Here is a 19,184-nt window from a genome sequence, read left to right on the forward strand (position 1 = left end):
ACAGGCACCACCATGCCCAGCTTCTTCCAATGCTTTTAAAGGAGTTACTTCAGGTGCCGAGGTTTTACAGTGGTGGAGAGCTTTCCACATGCAAGGCTCTAGTTTCAATCCCTAGCACCACAACAACAAAATTAGCTATTTCAATGACAGCTACTCAAACTATGTATTCTTGTTTTTCCCCGCCAAATTGGGGATTGAACCCAGGGGCACTCTATCACTGAGCTATAGGCTTTTTTTGAGACAGGGTCTCACTCAGTTGCCCAGGCTGGCCTCAAACTTGCAAACCTCCTGTCTCAGTCTACTGAGTGGCTGGGATTACCACTGTGAATCACCATGCATGGCTATATGCTTTCAAAAATGTTTCCCTTTCAAGATTGTATCTGGTTAGTTTTCAAAAGATTTTTTTTTAAAAGAAAATATGTAAGGAAAGATGGTCACGGTTTTAGAAAACCTAATGTATACTTATACAACATGCTCAGTTATGAATTTTTTTACAAATTGGCAATGGAGTCAATCACTCTTTGAAGATTAAATAACTTAGTTTCAAAAAGGCCTTTGTGAAAGTGATAAAGAGAGGTAGAGATGCAAAAACAGGGAATAATATATCTGTGTCATGACTAGGATAAAATGATTTGTTATCACTTCAAGTGCACTTAAATATTACCACAGTCCACCAAGAGAGCAGTGTCAAAATAAGTTTTAGAATTAATGGCAGACTTTTAACAAAGGGGACTCCTACTAAAGGAATACGCATAAAAATATACATACACACACCCATCTAATAAAGATGTCCCAAATGATGCAGATTAATATTACCTTAAAAAAGAATCCACAGCATACTTTCTGATCATCTTCAAGTGGTTCTTTATCACTTTCTCCATCATATTTTTCAACAGATTCATCAGCCTTTTCAGGAGGTTTCAAATCTGAGAGGGAAACTTCAATCAGATTAACATTTTTAGGAGCAGTAGGTGGGAAAATAGGTTTAGGAGGTGGTTCTGTGGGTTGACTCAATTGGTCCTCATTTGGTGTCAGACATACAGTTTCTGTGACATGCTGTGACAGGACTTCAGAAACTGTTGACTCAAAAGGTTTAAGCTCCTTCTCTTCAAGATTATGTCCATGCTGTTCTAAAGTTCCTTTGCATTCCAATTCATCCTTTTTAACCTCCTCTTTAGGTTTGGATTCCTTTAACTGAGGCTCTCCATCATCCCCAAAACATACAAATGACCGAGTCTGAATGGGAACTTGACTTGGGGAAAACCTTCGTAACCGAGGAAGACTATCCACAGACCGAGGGGGTGTCAAGGTTCGATTCAAAGGTGTTATCTTTAATTCATTTGGCCTAGGAGTCCTTTGATTTTTAACAGAAAAAGATGTGCTTTTCCTGTTAGAAGACTGTGGAGATGGATGAGTAGGACGAGGGGAGTCTGAAGAGAACGGTGCAATAGCTGACGACAGGCCTGCCTGTCTTGAAGGTTTAAAATCTCGAATCTGTTTCTGTGGAGAGGGTTGTGGAGGTGAAATCACCCATGACTGTTGCTCTCTCATTTGCATTAACATTTCCTGCTGAAGGGACAAGCGTTGCATTTCTTGTTGTAGAAAATGCAGGGATGAATTTAACTTTTCAATGGATTTTGTATATTCTAAAATCTCTCCTTCATTCAAAGTCTCCTCTGAGGGACTAGCCAGGTTCCACTGCTTTTCAGGATCAACAGGTGTAGTTGGTGACTTTAGCCATTTGGCCGGAGGATTCTCCATGCTTTCTTTTATATCTGCTAGCGACTTACTCCTTTGTCCATCAGTTTTCTGTGATTCCTTTTCTTTTGTTCGATCAGTATATACTTTCTCATCTTCTGCACCAGCTGCTTCCTCTCGAAGAGGGGAAATCCCATCTCCTTTCTTTTTTACCACATTAAGGAATGCTGTCCTTCCCATTTTCTGCCTCTGTTTAGTAAAAGCAGCTTCCATTTTCTTTTTTTGGGCTTCTATTGCACGCCTCTTTTCTTCTAGTTTCATCCTAAGATGCACCATTTCAGAAGCTAACAGCTGTGTAGTGTCCCGTGCTTGTGGAAGGCCTGTTTCTTCTGGAATTTGTGCCCAAGCAACCACATGAGGAATATTAAGTTCAGAGCCCTCTGGTGTAGTTTTCTGAGAACTACTTCCACTACTTTTTCCATCTGTATGATTCAGTTTCCTGAACTTCTGCTCAGCAAAGCTGGTCATCTTAACTCCAGAACTAGAAGAAGCACTGCTACCTGGCTGAGACTTGGTACTTATGGTACTTGGACAAGGACTCAAAGCATCTCTGGGATTGCTGGTTCTTATATCATAATCCTGAAGAAATTTAGATGCATCATCCATGTCAGAGTCTAGGCTTACAGTATAATCTCTCAAAGAAGAATCTTCATCCATAGTTTCAGGAATATCTTCTGAAGGAACATGAATTCCAGTGTCTACTTCTGTAGTATCAGTTATGGGACTCAAGGCACCTTTTGTGTCAGTTATGTTATCAGGACTAGATTGATTTAGCTTGATATTTGAATTTAGGATACTCATTTCTTGGTTATGAAGAAAGAAGCCATTAGCAATTTGGTCTGGCCGAGGTGTATGGGGAGATCTTTCAGTGTCATGAATTATTTGTAATGCTTCTTCAATGCTTGGTGTCTCAATCTGATTGCCAAACTCATCTAGAAGTACTCTATTTTGTAAAGCTCCATTTGGAAGCTTATAATGAATATTCTCATTAGAATTTAGTTCATTTGTATTAAGGGGTACATAGGATTTGAAATCACTCTGAGAGTCTATATTAAGTTCTTCTTCAATGCTTTCTGCTTCTTCTTCTCCATTTACTGGCTTGAAGGACAAATTTTTCCTAATGTGTTTAGATACGCGATTATTGTTCAGGGTAAGTCCTTCATTACTAATGGAACGAGTGATTCCTCGGTTAGAAGTGGATCTTTGTTCACTATCTTCTTTATCAAAAGAAATATCAAATGAAACACCATGTACTGATGATCTGAGAAAAAAATTAAAGAGAAAAATCTTAAAATTTTATTTATTTTCTTTACTTATTTTTCAGGATCATAGTCTTGAGTTGCTGGGAATTTTGCCATGAGCCACCATGCCTAGCTTAGCTACCTTTTAAACTTAGCCTCTTTGACTTCTTTAGTATTTGTCTGTGTTGTCTCTTTTTTGGGTGGGTAGAAGGGGTATTGAGCTCAGAGGCACTCAATCACTGAGCCACATCCCTAACCCTTTTTTTGTACTTTATTTAGAGATAGAGTCTTACTGAGTTGCTTAGCGCTTTGCCTTTGCTGAGGCTGGCTTTGAACTCACGGTCCTCCTGCCTCAGCCTCCAGAGTCGCTGGGATTATAGGCCTGCGCTGTGTTGTCCTTTTTAAATTTAGGTACTAACCAAAATTCTAGATTTGGTGATCTGGCTAAAAATAAAAGAGAAATAAAGATAAAATTGGCATTTCTTATTTTTGCGGATACCACGGATTGAACTCAGGGGCACTCAACGGCTGAGCCACATCCACAGCCCTATTTTGTTTGTTTGTATGTATGTATGTATGTATGTATGTATTGTATGTATGTATGTATTTATTTATATTTCTAGTTGTAGGTAGACACAATACCTTTATTTTATTTTTATGTGGTGCTGAGGATTGAACCCAGTGCCTCATGCATGCCAGGCGAGTGTTCTGCCACCACACACAGTGGCATTTCTTGATAATGTCAATATCCTAAGAATAATTCAGTTTACCTTTTCTCTTTGGGCCATGTTCCTATGAAGCCATCAACATAAGACATGGATGAAGACCTTCTAATTCCTCCTTCAAATGAGAAAAAGAAAAAGCCGTGAAATCATGTAAAAAAATCTTAATTTATATGCAATTTAACAGATTTCACATGTGAGGGTTCATTAATAGTGCTACAAAGCAAGCAGGATACCCCCCCTCCCCATACACACGCACACTCACATAAATTTTAGAGGCCAGGAATGTAGCTCAGTGGTAGAACTACATGATTAGCATGAGTAAGGCCCTGGGTTCAATCCCCAGTACTGCTCCCCCACTTCAAAAAAGTAAGAAGTTACATATATATGAAGTATTTCATTTTATTAGGAAAAGTAAGCATAGGACATAACAGTCACTCCACAGGAAAAGAAAAAAGTCTAGATACATTCATCCTCAATCATTTCTCAGGTAACTTTCTAAAATAACATTTTCCCTAGGCTTTTTCAAATATACTACCTGAGGCTGAAGAATGAGCTTGGGGTCGTGAGTATCTAGAAGGCAAATGATGATGAGACTGTGTAAATGTAGCTCCTTCCCCACTGCAATGTAGAATACATTTAACATTTTCTTTTTAGCTCTTTAATATAATATAAATTTCATACAGAATGGCTGAACTTAAAAAGATAACTATCACCTCTGGTTCTACATCTTATAAAAAATAATAATCTATTGTTTAAATCAAATAATGGCTATAATTAAATGTATGTACATTAATTTTATGTCTTTTAGCTAAAAACTTAAAGTACTTTCATATATATCTCAATGTCCCTAAGGAACAAGATATGTCATATTATTTTCACCTTACCAAAAGAAAAACAAAAATAAAAGACATTAAATTAAATCACCAATTTGAAATATTTTGGTCAAATCTAAATTTCTAAAAACTACATGCATAATAAACCCTTATAAGAGACCCTGACAGTCTCCCTGTTCACTCACACATCTAACAGTTACATTAAGACAGTGAGCTTCACCTTAAAGACCTCTTTGTCTATAAAGATACGAACTTTTCCTGTTATTTCTCCCTATTTAATTCTTCCATATTCCATTTAACTCAGGGGATTAGATAATCTCCTCAAATTATGACATTTGGTATAATCAAGCTTTCCTCTCTTAATTTTTCTCTTTATAAATTTTAAGTCTGCCATGTCCCTCCTTGCAGTCAAGTGAAGGAGTTAAGTATTCCCACCCTTAATCAGCTAAGAAGAAGCTAGGAAACAAGATGTAGGGACTTTTGTAGTTTGTGACTACATTATTCCCAGGATGAGTAGAAATTACTGAATCCTTCCTTGAATGTTCTACAATGTTGGAGACCTACTGGACACATAAAGAAGTAACAGGATGACTAGGAGCCTAGAATGGCATTGCACAACAACCCTTAAAGGAAAAGGATTTAGATATCTGGTTATAAAAAAGGTTCTTGCTAGGAAAAAGCAGCCACTAAGACACGAGACTTAATTGAAAACATTTTCTAGTGTCAGAATGTAGAACATTGTTCAATCAGGTTCCTAGATATAGCAAGTCTTACTTTTCATCTTTAAAGTGGAATCAAATTATTTAATAGTACAAGAGTGATGTGGAACACTGAGGGTTTTCTAAAGTTTCAAGGAAGGAAGTATCACTATGTAACAAACCAGGAAATTACTGAGAAAATAATATTTAGGAGAAGTTTTCCATGAAAAAAATACACTGAAATTCTTCTATCAGCAATGTTCTAACTTAACACCTCTATACAAAACCATAGAGACAGTAGATAGTTGTAGAATAGAAAATTTAACGGAAGTAGTAAGAAAACTCAGTAGTAAATTAGAGGGTAAGGAAAGGGAATGCTTTCTTAATCTGTAAGAAATGATTTGTACACATGAGAAAGTTCACACCAGTAAAAGACCTGCGAAGTAAGTAAGTATTAAAAGGCCTTGGGTTTTGTATTCATTGGACTACACTTGAGAGAAAAATGTCTTAAATATGAGGAGTAGGTGACAGCTACACAATAATTTTACGTTAAGCCAATAATTCATACAGAAAGTACTTTGAATTTTTTGCTTATCATTTTAAAAATGTATTTTGATTGATCTGCTTGAATTTCTAAAATTGCAGAAAACATATCAATTTTAAACTTAAAAACCAGGTAGAATGGGAAGTCCAAAGTCAACGTAAATTTCAGGTTCTAATAAACACAAATGAAAAGCTGCTTCCAGGAAGATCTGCCAAAAACATTCTTAAACAAACTCATGTCCCTAACAAACTCGTGACTATTACTTGGAACAATAGTCAGGATTATCCTAATATTGAATGGAAGAAAATTTTTACTTTGCTTTTAAATTCAGTTCCTGGTATTAAAAGCTGAATGCATTCACTATTCAATATTTATAACAGATATTCTCTTGCTATATCTCTCAATAGACATAGTAACCATAAAATAAAACAGTGGTAAAAACTGCTTCAAAGATTTTTTAAAAAATTAAAAATCCAAATAAAATCTTAAAATTTCTCCCTGAGGGCTAAGAGTCACCAACTAGACACAACACACACTCATAGACTATTAGACACTAGTAGACAACTATGAACAAATATACTATTAGGTAATTCTCAATTATTAGGTAATTCTCAAGTTATAAAGCAAAAGTTTGATTTTAATTGTTTATTAGGACCTCAGAATATAATCTCCCACTTTTCAGTATGGTTCATAATTTCAGTGTAAAATTCAATTATATTTAAGTTAAAATGGGCTTTAACAGGTAAGCTAATTATAAATTAGCTCAATATCTAAACAAAAATTTTAAACTGATTTAATGTAATAAAATATGTGATTTCATTAGTAAACAGAATGGAAATAGTAAAAATGTAGTCATTGTGGAATCTTACCTTGAAGTGAAGTCAGAACTACATGAACTATCGAAGACATTTCTTTTGGCAGCATTTAAGACAGGAATTGATGGCATATCTTTCACAGGTTCAGCTAGAATAAAAGACAAAACCTTAAAATTACATGTTTAGCATGTTTCTAACATTATTTCAGGAATTATGGGCCACAAATAAATAATCACGATTTATTCTCTATTTCCTTTACTGCTTATATAAAAATCATGGCATATGCTATAAGTTTTTTATTTTTTTCTTAAAATTTCAAAGAGTCAAATTCTCTTTAAAACTCTTACTGAAATATTCTGATGCTTTAAATTTTACTTGATTAAGGCTAATTGGGGGAAAAAGGCCTCCCACAGAATAAATACAGACATTTAAAATGAAAATTTTGCGAAAGCGTTCATAGAATTTTCAGAAACATATGGCCATCTTTATTTTTTACGAAGTAGCTGGCATTTTAATAATAAAAGATGGAATTTCACTGGAGAATAATCAGACCCGCTGAAGTAGTCTACATTTTTTTTTAAGAGAGAGAGAATTTTTTAATATTTATTTATTTTTTAGTTTTTGGCGCACATAACATCTTTGTTTGTATGTGGTGCTGAGGATCGAACCCGGGCCGCACGCATGCCAGGCGAGCGCGCTACCGCTTGAGCCACATCCCCAGCCCAGTAGTCTACATTTTTATAAATAACTTTGAAGGAAACCAATTTACTTTCTGATTCTGACATTTAATGCAACAGCCATTAATATTTTGAGTAGAGGGCTTCCCAGATGAAATCACAGAAAGCCATAATGGTGAAAACCTTATGTTAATTGTAAAACTCTGTCCAAATATTGGTTATGATGATTACTAAAGATATGTAACCTTACCTAATAGCCTTCAGGAAGAATCTGAGCTTCTTTAAAGGCATTCTTTGTTATCTAATGGCTCAATGTTTAGAATCTACTTTAAACAACATAGAGGCACTAAAACAGATGAAATACTCATTATCGTGTATGCACAAATTTTTGCATGAGATGCAGTGCCCTGGCTGTGTGAGGTAAGCTCACCATCAACCAGAATGATATGCTTTTCCTCTGGCTAATATTTTTTGCTTCTTCCTTCTCTTTCTCTTCTTTTACCTTTTTGGAAGGGTGGAGATAATGACAGGATTATAAAAATACAATTTAGAGCCAAATCTGCTAACTATTTGGGATGCACAACAATTTTATTTTGTGTTGGGCAGGCACCCAAAGGTAGCAGAAAGAACTTGTCTCATAATTTAAGATGGAAAAAAGTTCATTAGTGGAGCTAAACCTACAATTTAGGGTCTTTTTTTTTTTCCTTGTAGAAATAACTCCCTGGATTTAAAATGAAAATCAACTGAAAATTTGTTTTGCTATGCAAAATTCTGCTTTAGAGAAAATTCAGAAGGAATTTTTGTTCTTTATTCCTAGGGATGTTAATAGTAACTTCCTTATTTCTGATTAGTTTTATTCATATATGCACAATCAATAAATCATGATAGTGTAATAATCAAAAAGCATACCAAGTTTAAAAACATACATGAGTCCTTTTTGGGGGGTGGCCACTGGGAATTGAATGCAGAAACACTTAACCACTAAGCTGTCTTTTTATTTTTAATTTTGAGTGAGGGCCTCATTAAATTGTTGAGGCTGGCTTTGAACTTTAGATCTTCCTACCTCAGCCTCCACGTCACTGGAATTACAGGCATGCACCACCATGCCCGGCCACAAGCCTTTTTATTAAAGGTTTAATGAAAGGCAAATTAAAGTTTTAGGTTTGTTAAAGCCAAGGCATAATGTGAGTGGATTCTGGGTAAAATGTCAAAAATTAAAACTATAATAGGAAATAAAAGGTAGGGATAGGAATAATAGATGCAAAGAGAAGTAAAGGGGACACAATTAAAACTAAGTGTTTCATAACATAAAACTTCAAATTCAGAGTCATGTTCTCCATTTTCTCTTCTCCTCTCCTAACCATCTTAATCATCTGTCTCTCAAACAGGATTTAGTGACTTTAAATATTAGGATACTCAAAATCTGCCAAGACTAATAGCTAAAATCTAAAATAATAACAGGCTTCCTTCTAGAAGAAGGACCAGGTGAAGTTATAAAAACTTTCTACATTTTCTATGTTAAGAATAAAGAAGTAAAAAAAATAAGACTGATTACCTCCTTGTGGACAAACAACACGAGGCTGTACAAACGATGGCTTCACAACTTCAAACCACCAGAAGAGTTCTGCCATGAACACCAAATAATTACTCTATATAAGGAAGTTAAGAAAATTAAAAAAAAACCCCTAAATAAAGTAACACTTGATCATGAATTAATGATAAGTAGAATTATAATCTGTTCTATTAAATGTAGGCTTAAATCTCATTCATTCACTACTGAAGAATTTCTACTATAGGCTATTAACTCTGTAATAAAATATTAGCACTTGTGGGTAAACATTATGAATGTTCAAAACTTCTTTGGTGATTTTATTTATGGTTCTAGAATGGTGGTCTAATTTATCTAGCAGGTATTAACATCTCTAGCTGTGTAGAACTCTAATATGTAAGGTACTTTTCTTCCAAAGTAAACACAATTAACCAAATACATATTCAATCTTTTGATATCCTGAAGAGCAGTTATAATTTTTTAAAAAATTAAGCTACTCTAGTCAGAGTCCTGGAAATTTCCCTGAAAAGTAATTAGGCATATAGTTTAAAAATATTGTTTTCAACGTGCTTGACAATGCTAAATTCAATGGTAATCTAGGTGCTATATAACACCAAAACTCTAGATTGTTAAGGGAAGGCCTTAATAATTTTGAAATGTACAAAAAACATTATTCATACAATTTAATGCATCCATTTAACTTTGATAAGTTATTAATAAGGATAAGTCAACAATATTTTTATTTATATTTCAAAATGCAAATACTTTTTAAATGGCTTGAAATTAAAAGGCTCCTCAAAAACACATTTATACTACAACTTTATATTTTAAATACACATAACATAAAAGCTGTACACATAATTATTTTAATCTGAGATACTTGGAAAATTTTTTAAAAATAGGACTATATAAAAATCTGTTTTCAGGGGCTGGGGTTGTGGCTCAGTGGCAGAGAACTTGCCTAGCACATGTGAGGCACTGGGTTCAATTCTCAGCACCACATAAATAAATAAATAAATAAAAGGTATTGAATCCAGCTACAAATAAAGTATTTTAAAAATAATATTAATAAGAATTCATACCCCATTTGAAACAAATGTATGATATATGATATGTCAAGATCAATGTAATGTTTTGAGCAACTAATAAATTCCTGATGTTTTTTTAAAAAAAAAATCCTTGGAAAGTGTAAAGTATCAGACCACTAAATAATGTAGATTTTTACCTTTTGACTTTTTTTATTCTTTCATTTTAAAAATTTTTTCTTTTTAATTATACATGGTAGTGGAATGCATTTTGGAAAAACAAACAAACAAACAAACTAGAAATCTCAATACTGTGTAAAGCAAATATGAAGAGTGGAGCTTGACATACTGAACTACCATTTTGACTCTGACTCCCTGCTTATAAGTGACCTCCCCTGTGATAGTTTTCTCTCTCTCCAGCCATCCATAGAGCAAGGTCATAATGCAAACTTCCTGCAACATCAATAAGCTCAACAAACCATAGTTATTAAATCAATGAGAATGTAATGTTGTGTCCTTATTTTTTTTCCAAATAGTAATAAAATTTCATATTTTTCCTAGATGGTAAGGAGCAATCAATACTGTTATTTCAAAGAGCCTTTTTCATAAAAATGCATTAACACATTCATGGTTTTCCCCTTGTCCTAAGCTTTTACATAGCTCTTTTTACTTGTTATATCATAATAAAGTCATCTTTAAAAATAATAAAAATAAAAACAATATTGCTGCTTAAAATTGATGAATCAAACATAGAAAGTCCAACAGATGTAAAGTATTATACACCTAAAAGTTTGCTACATTATATTGAAGTATGTCCTGATGTTCATGTACTTAATAATAAATATTTTCAGAGGAATATTTGCCATGGAATGTTCTAAAATGTGTAAAGCTAATCATTGTCATAGAAATACTGGTAATGTTTTCAATAGATCAGTATAAATTCACCTATGTATATAGGTAGATTTTATGAGCTATTGTGATAGCTTTTGAAATTTCAAAGCAAAAATGAGGATTTTTGTTGTTGTTGCTGTTGTTTTTTTAAAATATATGTACATGTACACACACCTTCAGGGAAACCATTTTTTGATAGTCTTCACTGACCTGATTATAAAAAACAGTGTCAAAGATTCAATAAAGAAATGTAAAGACTAAAAAGAAAAGTGTTTTCAGAGTTATTTTTAAAATATACCTTAAAAAAAAATATATATATATATATACGCAAAATATATATAAATATAAATATTTGGGGTATTTGGTACCTAATGAAACTATTATTATAATTATTATATTGATTAAAAGTTTGATGAGTGAGGTCTTATTTCATATTAAATTTGTTTTAAAAATTTTCACTGGATATACAAGTAGGTGTTCTACAATGTCTTGCCTTCTTCCTCTTATCTTCTAACTATGAATGATCTGTAAGGCTCTACATATACTTTCCCTTAGACTATTGGTTTTGTTTCTCATATTTAAGTTGGTGACTTTCAAATGTTTATCTCAAATATTTACCTCTTTACCTATCCAGAATGTGAAAGAAAGGAAAGAATCAAGAGTTTCTTTTCTGAAGAATTGATATTGCCACTTAACAAAATGGAGAAGACTGGGGGAAACAGGTAACGCAAGAAATCATAAATTATTATCTTTAAGATATTCATCAGACCCTTAAGTGAATCTACATATAGGTGGCTGAATATGAGAGTCTGGAGCATTATGGAGGATAATGCACACTGATGAACAGAATTTGGCAGCTTTCTTAAGTTACTCTCAGTGTTTGTTTTCACCATAAATTCCCAGGATATTCAAATGTTTATATGTAAAGGCATACTATTTTTCTTTAAAAAGTAATGAGAATGTTCATAATTCCACAGATTGTGCAGTGGATCTCATCCCTGGTTGCTTTCTCAAAAAACTTTTTGTTTTTGGTACCCAGGGATTGAACCCAGAGGTGCTTAACATCCCCAGCCTTATTTATTTATTTATTTTTTTTTTTTTGGTACCGGGATTGAACCCAGAAGTGGTTAACCACTGAGCCACATCCCCAGCTCTTTTTATATTTTATTTTGAGACAGGGTCTTGTAGAGTTACTTAGGGCCTCATTAAGTTGCTGAGTCTGGCTTTGAACCTCCCGCCTCAGCATCCCTAGCTGCTGGTATTACAGGTGTGCACCACAGTTGCTGGCTCTTGAAAACAAAAACTTATTTATTTTTTAAATGGGGTCTTGCTATATTGCTCAGGCTGATCCTGAATTTGTGAGCTTAAATTATCTTCCTGCCATAGCCTCCCAAGTAGCTGGACCTACAGGCATGTACCACATCACCCAACTTTATGTTTTTAATTATATTCCTCTCTCCTTTATATTTATACTGTCTTTCAACTGAATTTTTGCTACTTTTAAACATGCTCAAAGCCAGCTCATGTCTGTAATCCCTACAACTCAGGAGGTTGAGGCAGGAGGAAAGTTTGAGGTCAACTTGGGCAATTTAGCAGGACCCTGTCTCAAAATAAAAAATTAAAAGCACTAAGTATATAGGATCAGTGGTAAAGAAAGCCTGTGTTCAATCCCCAGTACCAAAACAAACAAATTAAAAAACATGCTCAAATCTCTCTTTATTAAAAAAACAAAAGAAAATAAAACCTTCCTCAGTAAACCATCATTCTCCCATTTCTCCCCATCTACCTTCTTACCTTTTCACAAATCTACCTAAGAGTAGGTTGGGTCTACATGGACACTCTCCATTCCATCCCTTACTATTGCCTCATCCATTCCAGTTTGGCACTGAGCCACATTTCTCCAAAACAGCATTTGCTCAAGTCACCAATGACTTAAATATGTTGCTAAATCAGATTTTCATATAACCTCTCAGCAGTATCTGATATTCTTCATTTTTCCCCTCTTTGACATGCTGATAATGCCTCTGACCACATAACCAAATGGCTCTCAAATGTATTGACTATACTTATAAAACATTGGATTATAAAGCATTTTCTTTGGGATATTTCAAAGGCACTAAAGTCCAAAAGGTTAACAGTCATTTTCCCCATAAATATGCTCTTACTCCAGTCCTGTCTCATTTAATGGTACCAGTGTTCCAGTATTTATTTCAGCAAATCAGAAACCTACAGTCATTCTTAACACCTCCTCGTAACCAACTCATCATCAAACCTGCAGATCCTACATCCTACATATTTCTGCAATCTATTCAATTATTGCCATCTTCATTATAAAAATTCTGATTCAAACTGCTCTCCATCTTTATCATAATGATGCTGATTCTTCTTTGGAACACAAAGTTTTTTCTATGGCTTATTAAGAACAAGTTTTTCAAAATGCAACCCCTACCCACCCTTCCATTGCTCTAGAGATAAAAGAGAAACTTTGTATTGCCTACAGAAGGTTACTTGATTGGGTCTCCTTTTTCATTTCTCCAGATTTATCTAGTACCATATTCTTCAGGGTTTCTCTTCTTACCTACCAGACTACAAGGTTTTGCCAGACAAAGTCTATGCTTATCATTACATGGTCAGTTGTTTACAACACTGCCTACAACATAATAGATACTCAATAAATATCTATTGACCAAACATAAATGAATAAATATATGCACACCAAAAGACTAATCAGCACAGGATCCAAACATTGACTGAGGTATCTCAGGTAGTAAAACTACTATAATTTTATATATATATTTTTTCCCTTTATACTGATCTTTACAGTATACTTTCTAAAGCCAAAATATAAAATACTTTGTAAGTATTGGTGCTGTGTTCCACTCTACTTATACAGTTAGCTGAAAGCTGACTTTATCTTTTGGAAAAACACTGCTAGAGATCAATAATGTTCCCAATAATCAAAGTTCATGAAGATTATTTTATTATAAATTTATCATGATTAAATGGCAATAAATCTGTCACCCTATTCCATCAATGATACTACATTAATTTCATTTAAAAGCTTCTTTTCTTCTTTTAGTTATTAGAATGTCAGATAGCTATATATTAAAATGATATAAGAAATACAAAATTTAGATCATATAGAATAAAAGGTAAATTATGCCTTAACCAATCCCCATATCCTAATACCACACTCAGAGAAATCACTATTATTTTGTTTGTAGCCTTCTACAGACCTTCCTCTGTGCATCTATGATGTTCTCCTCAGTATCTACCAGGGTGGGAAAGGAAAAGGGTGTGGCACCAGGATCCCCACTATTACCAAAGTCTGTAGATGCTCAAGTCCCTTAGGTAAAATAGTGTATTATTTGTGTACAACCTACACAAAACTTTAAATCACCAGTAGATTACTTACGATATCTAATACAGTTTAAATGCTATATAAACTGTTATTATACTGAATTGTTTAGGGAATAATAATAAGAAAAAGTCTATACATGTTCAGTATAAACACAATTTGTTTTGAATATTTTCCATCTGTGGTTGGTTGAATTCACAGAAGTGAAACCCACAGATCCAGAGGGTAGACTATATATGTACATCTTTGCATATACATAGAAAAAAAATCTGGGGGCTGGGGATGTGGTTTACTGGTCCTGGATTCAATCCCCAGCAACACCACCAAAAAAAAAAAAAAAAAAAAAAAAAAAAAAAGAAAAGAAAAAGAAAGAAAAAAGAAAAAGCTTTCTTCAATACATAATGTCTTAGATACCATTCTACCTTAGCAGAAATATCTCTACTTCCTTCCTTTAAACAGTTCAGTTATACTACAAAACATTTAAAATTATGACTTTAGTAATAAGGATAATTTCCAACTTTTTACCACCATGAACAATCCTTATATAGCCTTCTGCTTTTCTTTCTTTCTTTCTTTCTTTCTTTCTTTTTTTTTTTTTTTTTGCTGTGCTCAGGATCAAACACAAGGACTTGTATTTTATAAACATGTTAAATCAGGTTAGATAATGACAAACTGTCCTTAAAAATGACCACCTACTAATCACACTACTAGTTACTAGATAAAATACTTCTTGAAGGGGCAGCAGTAAGGAATGGCCTAACACCAATACGCAGTGCATATTCTAAAATAAGGGGCAAATACAATGACATTTTAAAAGGTTTATTTTCAGACAATATTTCCTCCCCTTTCTTTTCCATTTTGGGTTTTGTCGTGAGATCTGAAGGATCCCTTCCTTCTTGACATTTTCCATAATCCTGCTGAATGCTGAGTGATCACCTCCTTCTCTCTACTCCCACTATACTAGGTTCCTTTATTTCTTTCAGCATAGAATTGTCCCTATTTGTTTACCAACATGTCTCTTCTGCTAAGCCAATGGAAATCTTTCAGGACTGTAGACACCATTAGGGCAATTTTATTTGGGATGGCAGAGAGGCAGAACTGTTTTGTTCACTGCTTTATCCTGAAAACTGAAGATTTAATAAATATTTGTTGAGTGAATAAATGAATGAATACCCCAATACAGTGCCTTGCCATATTACATTTTTGTGACAATGCTGGCTTGTGTGTGTGTGTGTGTGTGTGTGTGTGTGTGTGTGTGTGTGTGTGTGAGAGAGAGAGAGAGAGAGAGAGAGAGAGAGAGAGAGACACTAGGGACTGAACCACAGGACACTTTACCACTGAGCTCCATCCTCAACACTTTTTCTCTTTTCTTTTAAGACAGGACCTTATTAAGTTACCAAAGCTGGTCTTGAACTTTCAATCCTCCTTCCTCAACCTCACGAGTAGCTGGGATTACAGGAGGGCACCATGACACCCTTTCTCTTTTCATTTTCTTAATGTGCGTAGCCCTTCATGCTTTTTTATTTTGAGACAATGTCTCACCAAGTTTATTAGGGTCTTGTAAAGTGCTGAGATTGGCTTTGAACCCGAAATCCTCCTATCTTAGCCCCCTGAGCTGCTGGGATTACAGGCATGTGCTATCATACCTGGCACAGACAATGTCTTAATTAGAGCTCTTGTTCTAAGAATATTCATGTTACACTTGTTAAGAGCAGATGCAAACACATCCTAAAATTCTCAAAAAGTAATAGATGGCCCTACTCATTTTCATAATCTGCTTTTGAATCATTTCCTAGAAATGTAAATTATATCCATGGGGGCTATCTGTGTTTATAACATGTGACTCCCATCATGTATATAATATAAATGAACTCTAAACTTCAAATAACTTAGATTTTTTTTTGTACTGAGAATTGAACTCAGGGGCACTCAACCACTGAGCCACATCCCCAGCCCTATTCTGTACTTTATTTAGAGACAGGGTCTCACTAAGTTGCTTAGTGCCTCGCTAAGTTGTTGAGGCTGGCTTTGAACTCATGATCCTCCTGTCTCAGCTTCTGGAGCATGGGATTATAGGCATGCAACACAGAGCCCAGCACAAATAAATTACTATTTTAAATACTTTTTTTCTTTAGGAATTGAAAAAACCTATAAAGTTCTTATATACATAATTATACTACAATATTAAAGTTCAAGGTTTTATAAAACTGTGTGTATGAATCAATTATACAACATTTACAATTTCTGAATTTATATTAATGACTCACATAAAATATACCACTAAAATAATCTCTAAAGAATAAGAAACAATCCTTAAAGTATTAAAAATACAGTACTTATCACAACCCAATTTTCAAAATTCGGAACAAAATGCAGTTTTCAAAACTCTAATCATGCTTATTATTCTTAACATTTAATATCAATGGAAATAAAATATATTTGACTTACAATCAATGAAACATCACTAATTTAAATAAAATTTTATCATTCTTTTAATGAAATCTGAAAGCAAACACTGATGGAAAGACAATAAAGGTGATAAATTTTTAATATTTTGATAACTAAATAACTATTCATATGACCCAGTGATAATAAACTAAATTTCAATTTCATGCTCATTACATATATAGAAACATGCAGATACCATTTTATATAACTATACTACATATTTATGCAAAGTGATAATTAAATAGTATATGACCTTATTTTTCTATATTTTTTAAATTAAAATTCTTGAAGAAAAAAATCCTTCACTATTTTTAAAGGAAGAATCTCACTTTTTATTACCATCTATGTCTAGAAATATTAATGGCTCATGTTCTATTCTGTTAACATTAGGCTACAGATCAATTTTATACATGACTTTGTCTGGCTTTGCATTGTAAAAGAAATCTGTAGCTATTAATATATTTAAATAAATATTAAAAAATATATAAGAAGAAAAATCAAACTATTTTTTTCAAAAGTTCTTGATTGATACAGTTAAACTATAAGCTTAAAGTAACAAGGCCATTTATATATCTTGTATGTTCCTCTTATACAAACTTTAAAAAAGCAAAGAGAAAAATTTAACTTACTTTTATGGATGAAGCAGCATATAGCATATCTTCCAGGGTGAAATGGCAACACTGGTTCAAGTATTCTTGGCAAAATTCTTGAATCAGCTGCAGGTTATATAGACTATCAGCCAAAGACATAGTTTCTTTCAAACAAATATCTTAAATAGAAAAAAAGCAAGGTAATGACTTTGGATTAATTTGACGAACATTTCATAATTAGTGACAATTCAAATACACAAATATATAGAATCTCTTTAATACACATTTACAGATAAAGTGATCATTACACAGAAAGTTCTCCACTCTCTTCCCCAGGGTTATATGTTATATGTAAGTGTTCTTTTTTTTTTTAAGCCTTCAATACTTATTAAATATTATGTTAAATATTTGTTACTATCTATATAAAAATATTTCACTGGAACACTTACCCTCTAATCTGACAACACCAGGACAGTAAAAATGAATAAGGGCAGCTAATGCACAGCCATCTGTACCATCCTTCAGCAAATTTTCTACCAATGGAATGCAAGGCAGTTGCTTAAGCAATGTTTGCTCTTTCCTATAACGGGCCTACAATATATATATATACATAGAAAAGAGGGAGATAAAAATAAACAAGTTCTAAGCAACATACAGGAAAAAAAATCAGAATTGAAGATTCTAACATATCAAATAGTAATATATAAACCAAGAGAAGTGATAACTATTCACCAATATCCTTCTTTTCTAAATAATACCCAGATATTACCAGTTAAATACACAGCAATAACAGTATAATTTCAAAGTTAAATATTTAATATAACATTATATTACTAATTCACATGAAATGACACTTAGGTTAAATACTTAAAAAGCATCACAAAACCAAATCACCAATTCTGTTCATTTGTAGATCACAAAGTTCATTTACTTTAATACTAAGACTTACTTTAGACTGAAAGTTCTTACACAGAAAGGCCAGAAGTTCTTTTTGTTTTTTGTTTTTGTGGTGCTAAGGACTGAGCTCAGGGATTCATGCATGCTAGGCAAACACTGCCACTGAGCTACATCTCCAGCCCTTTTAAGTTCTTAAATGGGAAGAGCAAAAAGTATTATTTGAGCAGAGAGAGTTACCAGAGTTATCAAAAAGGAGCAGGTAAAAGAACATACTATTCTTAAGAGAAATATGGAGATAAGAAACGCAACTTTGAAGAATAGTTATCAAAGCACCAAGATACTCTTCTGGTTCATCATTTCAATGGAGAAATAACACAAGTAAAGTGCTAACAACTCTGAAACAAAAAACTCCCAATCCAGGTAACATTAACCAATATATAAATCAAGCATAAGGGTGCTCCCCCTCAAAAACAGAAGAAGACTTTGTTTTCTAAAGACTGTTTGGTGTGGCTGGATATAAGTTTTTAGGAGAGCTCTCAAAAGAGGAAACATGCTGTATAACTGGTTAAGGGAACAAATGATTGAGTCAGATTACCTGGGTTCAGATCCTGGTTCTGCCACTTATTAGCTTTGTGATCTTGAACAAGTTACTTAAAACTCTATTTTCTCATTTTCCCCATCTGTGAAATGGGGATAATAACAGGACCTACTTCACAAAACCACTGGAGGATTAAATAAGATGATGGACATAAAGGGCTGTGCACACTGCTGGGCACACAGAGCAATCAATAAAGTTAGCTAGTAGCTCTCCTAAAGCCAAGAAATAGAATGTTCAAGATTTAGTGATGGTGAATATTAAAGTATTTTATTAGCAAAATTTATATAGGTGTTTAAATAGTCATTTTTAAAAGAGGTAATCGAGACTAATTTTATTTTTATTTGCATTTAAACTGCCATCACTATATTTTATAATTAAAATGTAATTATGAAATATTTTTGTAAGAATAAAATAGAAAAATTTATTGAAAAGAACATTTAACTATTTGGTGGTAAAATTACATGTTTTGAATGACATCCCTCAGAAAAACATACATTAATGAAGAAAGAGATATTTATTTCTGCTTCTCTCTCACTG

At 33.4% G+C, this 19,184-nt stretch overlaps 1 protein-coding gene across 5 annotated transcripts in view; it reads right to left on the reverse strand.

Annotated features, from left to right (window-relative positions):
• Camsap2 (calmodulin regulated spectrin associated protein family member 2) overlaps positions 1-19,184 on the reverse strand; it is a 93,176-nt gene that overhangs the window by 10,649 nt on the left and 63,343 nt on the right. For 3 of the 5 annotated variants that reach the window (XM_076832108.1, XM_076832106.1, XM_076832111.1), the window contains exons 5-11: positions 17,602-17,743; positions 17,192-17,331; positions 8,847-8,940; positions 6,669-6,762; positions 4,260-4,342; positions 3,770-3,839; positions 817-3,019 (exon numbers count right to left, since the gene is read on the reverse strand). In XM_076832108.1, coding sequence (XP_076688223.1) covers positions 817-3,019; positions 3,770-3,839; positions 4,260-4,342; positions 6,669-6,762; positions 8,847-8,940; positions 17,192-17,331; positions 17,602-17,743 — 2,826 coding nt within the window. The remainder of the gene's footprint in view (positions 1-816; positions 3,020-3,769; positions 3,840-4,259; positions 4,343-6,668; positions 6,763-8,846; positions 8,941-17,191; positions 17,332-17,601; positions 17,744-19,184) is intronic. The other 2 variants (XM_076832110.1, XM_076832109.1) reach the window with 1 other exon arrangement.

Source organism: Callospermophilus lateralis, chromosome 13 (assembly GCF_048772815.1).
Source record: "Callospermophilus lateralis isolate mCalLat2 chromosome 13, mCalLat2.hap1, whole genome shotgun sequence".
Taxonomy (NCBI): domain Eukaryota; kingdom Metazoa; phylum Chordata; class Mammalia; order Rodentia; family Sciuridae; genus Callospermophilus; species Callospermophilus lateralis.